General features: G+C 32.8%; 1 protein-coding gene across 1 annotated transcript; it reads right to left on the bottom strand.

The window, feature by feature from the left end:
- Positions 1 to 6,210: 6,210 nt before the first annotated feature.
- On the bottom strand, positions 6,211 to 8,795 carry LOC140753508 (uncharacterized). Its single transcript, XM_073088158.1, has 2 exons — positions 7,562 to 8,795; positions 6,211 to 6,461 (listed from the first exon to the last, which is right to left on the bottom strand). Exons 1-2 carry the CDS (start codon positions 8,313 to 8,315, stop codon positions 6,337 to 6,339), a joined length of 879 nt encoding a protein of 292 aa, XP_072944259.1. The 5' UTR covers positions 8,316 to 8,795; the 3' UTR covers positions 6,211 to 6,336.
- Between the last annotated feature and the right edge of the window lie 399 nt (positions 8,796 to 9,194).

Here is a 9,194-nt window from a genome sequence, read left to right as displayed (position 1 = left end):
TTGACATCCAACAGCCATATGTTACCTTATTCAAAAATTAAAAATAAAATGATTTGAATAAAAATGTCAACTTGCTCGGGGTTCTTTGTAATCTTTTTTTTTCTTGCTTTGGATAACCTAGTGTAAGAATGACAAAATGACTAATATTAAGCAAAAAATTATAAACTAAAATTAAGGAAATCGAATAATAAGTATTAATATATTTTACTGCGAAACAGCTGAATTAGACACCGAATTTTGGTAAAAATTGACAAAGGTACACTACATGTACCTAACCTTTATCATCCAAATTTAGCACAGTTTTGTGTAGAACATATCAAAGTAAATGAAATAATATGCATTAGCTATAGGCTTTGACTTCAACTTAAACTTAAACTTTTAAGAAATTATTTTTATTTATTAAAGGTTCTTCAACTTAGCATACCCGTATATAAATTATAGTGAAAAAGTTTAAATAAACAAATCGTGTATCCACAATTACAAGTGAACACGGCGTTGACAGAATTGACGCTCTAATTAATTAAAATATAATTAAATGAAGATTACACTCTACATTAAATATAAGATAAGAATATACAATATTATACAATTGGTAAGAACTTTGATAAATTTTTGAAATTAAAATTAAATTGAATACCGGTCTAAATCCAAGCGTGCAGACCCGGGAGCGACGCTACTGCGACTATTTAGCACAAGACAGGGTACAGTTAGTTACATATATTTAATGTCTATACCGTTGGACCACATCTTATCAATTTATGGTCCCGTTGTATCGAAACTTGGTGTTCGCGTCGCAAACTGCGCAACTTGCATAATAAATTAAAACGTTTGATATTTAGTGCTATGTATGATACAGTACTAGGTAATGCAATAGTATTGAATATATGCAAATTGCATATTAATTTGCAGTGGTGCAAAATGATCTAAGTTTGTTATTGATGTTGTTTCTACTAAGTTACATACAATATTGCTTTAAGCAAAAATAAATTTTCTAAATATCAAACCTTAATTTGCAAAAATAAACGTGGTTTTAACCCCAATCAATAAATATTGTAATAAAAAATGTCATCATGTGTACAGTATTGTACATATCTTTTGTTTATCCTTTTATCATTTTTTTATCGACCTAAGTAGTATATTAATATTATCCAATACCAAGGATAAGTACATAACAAAATGACTGCTTTTTATAAAAATATTGGGTGTTATTTAAGTTGGATCTTGTCTAAGGAAAAGGCAATACATTTCATCGTTATACATAGGTACTCGTATTAACAGACTATGTAAAGGAAAGAAGTTATGTATTTGTCGTGTCTATTTTATGCTTAAAAATTAAGATTAAAATACTTCATGTTAGTCAAATGAACATAAACTTCAAACAATAAGATAAACAAGCACTATTCCTATAATCTTTTCAATGTCTACCTTCAAATATCAGAATTATTACACTATAGTACCCAATCATGCGCGTACGCATTACACACACCTGTGTCTTTAATGGCCGCTGATTTACGATCGTATTCTAACAGGAGCTACATTATGTCTGCCTAGCTAATGCACTGCAGCTGTGTAAAGGGTGAAAGGTGAAGGGTGGTTTAATTATTATTTGAAGTATGCTGCATAAGTCAATCTAATGTTGAGGGTTCGTTGTGTGACGTACAGGGATGGATTTGGAGGTCTGGAGATCCTGGGGCAAAGAAAGACCGGAGGTCTCTAATTGTATTTTCCGTATAAATAGAACAACTTGTTTATTTCAAGTTTTTCAAAAAAATACTCCTAAAAAATAAACTTAATTCAACAAAGAATATACGTACGTATATAGATTAGTTAAATATAAGTACAGTCGGTGAAAAATATTGTTTACAAAAGTAAATAAATTGACAAGTCAAAATTTTGATATATTTTCATATCTATTGCCCCTCTCTGGTGGTAAGTGGCAATTACTGTCCATGGGCATTGTAATCAATACCAGATAGGTACAGTGTCCTACCTGAGATCTATCAGTAGTATGTAGGATGGTAAAGGGTTGCTTTGGTAGTGGTGCCGCCGTAGTTCAACCACACGCACTTCTATCTTCGAACAAAGTAATATTATTAGCACGATAAATATATCAACTTAATAAAAAATACATCAAAACAGACATTCATTCACTGTACGATATTCCCAAAAACGTCAAAGCCAGTTCAGCGAAAAGGCTTATCGAAAACTAAATGACACGCATGACACATTTATGAAAATCCCTATGAAACATAACCTGAAAAAGTGTAAAAAACGATTGTGAAAATAAAAGCATGTCAACCACATAAACATGAAGCGTAATTGTGTGGTACTTATATATATAATAGACGGTCTATTATAGACCTAGATTGTAGTGTCACCTGCCCGTGATATGACGAAGTGGCTCCATTGAAAGCGCTCACTAGCTACATAGCTTCGTAATGTGGAGAGGGCTTCGTTAAAATGAATATTAATAACATTTTTTTTTATTTTACTTCAAAAGGGATACAAAGCGGATTGAACGATAGAAGTTTCGTCAACCTGTGAATCTTTTTGTTTCGATCAATTTGAAAATTAACTTCGAATGCTGTAGCGTTTTACCACACTACCATCAAAGTTTCATAGCTGTGTAGAATAAAATTAAATATTTTGTACGTATCAGAAATGTGTAGAATAAAATTAAATATTTTGTACGTATCAATAGTACCTCAAAATTATATAGTATTTTTTTCGTTTATCAGAAAAAATCTAACATTATATTCCTGCCTATAAAAATTACATATACATATACATCAGTAGATTTAAATAATACGTTGAAATTTGAAAAAATAAAAATTTTAACAATTTTTTTGTTGCAATTTAACCCATATGCTATTGTAATAATATAGATCTATTATTACAATAGCATATGGGTTAAGTTGCGTGTATCGTCGAGTTTGGGCAAAAAAGCTGACGCCATACCACGGAGCCGGTCACCGGGTGGCTATCAAAAAATTGTAATTGATTTTTTCACGGGCGATGCGTCAAGCGCGAACGCAAATGGCTTACGTCGGCCATATTGAATTAGTGCGTGGCAGACGATGCTGTCGCGCGGACAAGGGTGGCTTAGAGGCGATTATATATTTTTTTGTTAAAAATTACGTATAAATTTTATTATTATTTATAGTTGCAAAAAGGTGCAACTATAAATAATATGTATAACCCCATACTAGGATTTGCTATGATATAAACACTGTCTTACTATGAATTTGACGAAAGCGAGTATATGAAATAAAATCGGGTCACAAAAAAACGATATTATTAATGATTATCAATTCTTACACTCATAGCTCCACACAGGGATACCTCGGATATCATGGATGCTAAAAAGGAGAACACAAACACCCAGATACAAAAGAGAAATTTAAATTCATCATTGAGATGCTTGACCAGGCTTAAACCCGGTTCTCTGAGCTTGTCAACCGCAGTCACTCCGTCACGCTGTTTGTCAAATAAAAACTAAGATAGCAGATACTCCAACAATTCCATCAGCAAATTTGTTTACAAGATAAATATAAGTAATTGATTTATATTTATTTTCATGGACTGATGATCACGGCTTTCAATTAAAATTGCTAATTCGAGGAAGATTACATTTCAATAAAAACACATTTTTTGCTGTTTGAAAACAGTATGGTTGAGTGCAGACTTGTTAATTCATTGTAGATATGTTGGTACAAGGATTATATATCTTAATCTATAATAATGTTAAAACATAAAAAAAAATTAAAGCACGTATTCGTCATTTAAAATAGCTATAATTTTCTAAAATTTATAGGCAGAATGGCAGAATACGACAGTTAAAAAAACATTTAAATTTTTTTATGTACATATTTATTTTACATGTAACAATTACCACTATTAATAACGAAACATGTAACGATTACAGTAAACCGATTTTTGCTACTCAATTATCAATACAGTAAAATGAGCATAATTCCAATTACAATAACTGTAATATTAAACACCACCAGTCATAACAGTCAGCCATAATATCGCCATTTAAACGCCATAGAGGAAAGCCACGCTATTTACGACTCCATACATCCCGTAACCCGCGTTGTTCACTCATAAAATTAATTAAAAATCACTTCACTTCGGCGATTTCGTACAAATTGATTGAGAGGGCGCCCGTGTGCTGTGACGTCACTAATGGAGCGCCATGTTTTTTCCTAAGGGACAAAGTTTGCCGATGTCTTGAGTCGACCTAGTTATCGCTATTTACTAATTACATTTTGGTAATGAGATTTTGTTGATGATAATATTTTTGTTGAATTTTCGGGTGACAACATCTGATTACAGAAATCGGATTAGGAGATTTTAAGTGACTTACGGAGCAAGTTGGCTATGACAGATGGATGGACAGAAGTAATGCCAAAAGGATTCCGTATTTTTTTATATATTATTTACTAGCTGACCCGGCAAACGTTGTGTTGCCATATTAATAAAAAAATGTTAAGGGTGAACAACCCTTATCATTTGAATCATTTGAAAATTATGAAAAATAGATAGTAGCCGATTCTCAGACCTACTGAATATGCGTATAAAATTTGGTGAAAATCAGTAAAGCCGTTTCAGAGTAGTACGGTAACTACCATTGTGACACGAGAATTTTATATATAAGATAAGAAGGTGATATCGGTGATACGTTGTGACCCACAGAACTGTATTTGTTTTACAGGTATGTGTTACAACCCCTGAGGATTAGGTTGGAACGTCTCGGATAAGTATGAGTTGAACATTACTGTTAATACTGTGGTGCTGGCCGCCGGAGTCGAACTATAAAGGATTCTACCACCTTTTGGCTCTAGTTATATTTCATTTTACTACAATAACAGCAACATAATGAAAAATAAAGCAATTATAAAAACTAGTTTCATACAGTTTAAAATGATTACTAGCATAAATTGGATTCCATTGTTCCTCATAATAAAAATACCACCCTGAAACCTATTATATGGTCAATAATTTTGAAATTGGCACGTTCCGAACATTTCAACTACAATTATGAGCGGCGCGTGGCTAATTTAACACACTGTGTTTTGGCGGTCACTCCTATCTCGCTGCATTGTGTAGTACAAGGAGGGACTTGTACTACGGTCCATTGACTCCATATGGAACATACTTGCAGATTAACAGATACTTTAGATCAGGCGTTGGTAACCTTTTTGGCAACATGGGCCACATGGAAGCTATAACAAACGGAAGCATTGGGTTATGGCGTCGGGTTCTTTATTTAGAGGTAGTCTCTGAAAATTGTACGGGAAAAAATGGCGAGAAATTAAGTTCGAGGAGGTCCGCGGTCCGCAAGGAGGGAATCACAGTCCACTGAAAATAGACCTTGCACACCTTTGAGATCATTATGCCATATAGTTTTCCTAATGTTATTCCTTAGTTATTTCCTTTTATCATGTGATTTTTTTAAATTAACAAATACATACCATTTGGCAATCAGTACCTATCTAAGTATTAATATTAAGAGTATTCTGCAAAATATTCATTATAAAAAAAAACGTCTTTGTTCAATTAACTATTTTAACAAATGCAAGCGTTAACGTTCTACCCTTGCGTTTGCCACGCCTTAATCCCAAGCTTCGCAGACACCAAGCAAGCGTTTCTCCGATGAGTAAGGATAGCAAGTAATCCGGCAACTCAATTAACCAAATCTGCCTTCACTCGATGCCGGTCTATTGCGCCGGCCATAAATTGACAAAGTGTCCAACTCTCATGAACAACACGAATAAGTTTGTGCTTACGGTCAGTACGCGACGTACTGGGGACATACGGGTGGGTATTGCGTTAATAGACGAACGTACACACGGTTCTACGGTTTAGAGTCACTAGATAACTAGTCCATAGGTACTACACCGAACTGGCAGACAGAAGGTTCCTAATTTAGTCCCTAACGAAGTAGATGTCGAAATAAATTATTTATTTTCTAGTTCTGACAGTTTGTGGTTTCGTATTTATTTTCTATGTCATCTATGACACGAATGTCCATATGTGGCACTGATCACTTGTATTGTCGTATACCTATGTATACAAATTCTCCAATATCCAACAAATATTCAAAATTGTAGGGTTACGCAGCATCATATGTTAATATAAAACGTCCAATGTTTTATATTTGTGTGTTGTTAGTCAAATCAATAAATTGTTCACCATAAAAGTTATGTGTAAAATATATAGAAATCTAATTATAAATTATACATATAATATTGTAGTAAAAATAGCTGATATTATATAGGTACATGATTTCATATTTTTTAATAGAACAAAACGTGAAATTAACGTGATTCGTTATACCCGAGAATATGACGTATCCGTTCCATCGCGTTCCCATTCCAATTTGTCTCCCGTATGTTCCCATCGAGGTCCACAGCTACCCCGTGATTTAGCGTCCAACTTGGCCCGCGGACGAGGTCCTGGAACCAAGGCTTGTTTGCTAATGAACCATGAATTTCTATTTGTTGTGCTCTATTCAGGTAATTAAGTAATAGGTGTGTTTGTCCCGTTTATGAGAACTAATATTTACTACGGAACTGTAGGTAATAATCAAATAGTGTAAGTTAAATTAATTTATATGAGAATAACTTCGTAAATAATATTTTATTTACCTTCATTAAAATATATAAAATGTCTTAGGTTGTTACATTCAGAACGTTGTTTTAAAGCTTACTATTTATAACTGCTTGTGATAAGTAAGCGGATTCGATATAGTCTGCTAGTAATTCCTCCATGATCGGCTTAACAAGACTACTGTACCTTTTCTGGCTAAGCTGCAATCAGTTAATGGATGTTAACCAGGATGGCAATAACTATTTACAGCAAAGAGACTGTATTTAAATGACTACTGTATTGTAATTATGAAAATAATTTAACTATAATCATGTTCCATAAATATAGTTGTAGTTGCACGGCTGAATAATTTGAATTATTATGAATGTTTATAATGATAAAAGAAACTATTTCTATTTTAATACTAATTTTATTCATCGCACAAATAAAATTACAGTCTAAAATATTTTGTGAGAAACTTAAACCCTAAAATAAACTATTTTATTTGATGATGAAGATTATTTACTTTGTCACAATCGCTTAAAATAACTGTACAACAAAGATGATGTACTTAATACGATAAAGTAATGCAAGTATTTTTAAATAGAACAGTCAAAATTAAAGCTATCTAGCTAGCTATCTTCCTAAATATATTAAAAAGTTACAAGTAAAATGCAGTAACTACTTATTTTACATTATTTTTTATTTTCAAGTAAAATTTCCACTTTTTGGAATATTAACAAACAACTTGTGAGAAAACATTCAAAAAGGACAATAATAATAATAGTAATGCACTCAGTACCTACCAAACATAAATGTAACATAAAAATTGTTGACAATAAACTTCTACAATAATTACTAACAATACAATATTTTAACATTTTTTTTACTTTTTAACAATACTAAGTCTACATAAAATAAGAGACATACGTTCCTTAACGTACATTAAATTTAACCTAAATGCTACCTTCAAATTTTGATTCATTAAAAGCTCGGTTGCTCCAGAAGTCTGCCAATTCCTTAAACTTTACACAACACGGCCTTTGTCTCCTTGGGCTACAGTTTAAAGGACTGCTGAGGACACTACTGAACTTCCTCACTAACGTGGTCACAGATTCTATTGTCGATTCATCCACGCCCTCCAAGCTCGCTAAGGTGGAATTGAATCTATCCAGTGCCTCTTCAATACATCTGTCAATGTCATCAATACTTCTAGGTTTTGAGAGCGTAACCGTGTCATCGAAGGACAATCCACTGGCTGAAATACTGCAGTTCACTACGTCAGGAAGAGTTTTGTCTTTCTTCCTTATCGTACTTGACGCGGACGCCAATTTATCGATAGATTTGAAGATATCATCGATTTTGTCACAAATGTCTTCTACCGATCCCGCCGATACGATTTCCCCGTTGATGAAATAAAATTGTTTGGATGATTCTCTCGTTTCATCCATTCGCAGATCGTGGAGAAAGTCTTCGTATTCTAACGCAGATGTTGTTGATTTCTTAGACAGCTGTCTTCCAAGTTTCCTTCGCACCTTTTTGAAGAGGAAAGACGAGTCGAACGTGGACTTCTTCAAATCCAAAGTACTGATGATGGGTGTTAGTGGAGATGTTTGGTCTTCCTCGGTGTCTAGGTCTATCGGTTTGCCCCATTCTTCTTCCAGTTTCAACCACTGCTCATTTTCGGATAGAATTGTGTCAATATCTATCAACGAACTCATTTTGTTACGCACTCTTATAAATTAACACGACTTAAGAGAACAGGTACGTTGCTACGTCAAATGCTTGAAAAATACTGATTTGTCAAATGTGGTACCTTCGTTTATAAACCATTTGCATGTCATTAGCGTCTGTTTTTATCTCTTTCCAATAGCCCGATTACTCATCAATAAGAGCATGTTATCTCTTTCTTTTGTTTTAGCTACTGTTGAAGGATCGTTATCTTGTTATTGTCAATAATTAGCTACTGCGGTAAATTATAAACAAAAAGCGGATTAGGCATTCTAACTAAAATTTTGTTTACAAGTTGTTTCACAAAAGGGTTGTTTTCTGTAATAATGTAAACAATGCTAATGATTTTGTTTTCGTTTTATTTGTCTGTTTTATGTTACGTTTACGTTGCGTAAGCTGGTTATTGGATTTTCCAGGTATGAGAAATATTAGTAAAGTATTGAGTGGTCACGATTATTACGTTTATAATAGTGTAAAATATTGTATATGATATGATATTGTGTATGTAAAATGGGTAACATTTATGATTTTATTTTATGTATTATATATTTTGTTGTTTTTTGTTTTTATAGATATTTCTATAACACTATCCAGCACATAGTAATAAACATTTTGCGATTACATCATCTAAGCTAAAATAATATTTTAATTAACCTGAAACAGTCGTCTATGCTTGAAGTTATATAAAATACTGTTTTATTTTCTATTTTTTCAGTCGATCGATTTTCTCTTTTTTTATAGTCAATCAATAACGAGTATTAATAATAACGGTCAATCAAATACCGATTTTATTAATACACTATTTTTGTTTTAGTTAAGCGGAGTATTAAAGTGACAGAGCGGTACTCTCGCTCGAAATATTAAACATG

Source organism: Epargyreus clarus, unplaced genomic scaffold (assembly GCF_041222505.1).
Source record: "Epargyreus clarus isolate Ecla_fem2 unplaced genomic scaffold, WU_Ecla_fem_2.2 ptg000026l, whole genome shotgun sequence".
NCBI classification, from domain to species: domain Eukaryota; kingdom Metazoa; phylum Arthropoda; class Insecta; order Lepidoptera; family Hesperiidae; genus Epargyreus; species Epargyreus clarus.
Note: the sequence above shows the minus strand (reverse complement) of the source record. Positions and strands in the feature narration are given on the sequence as shown.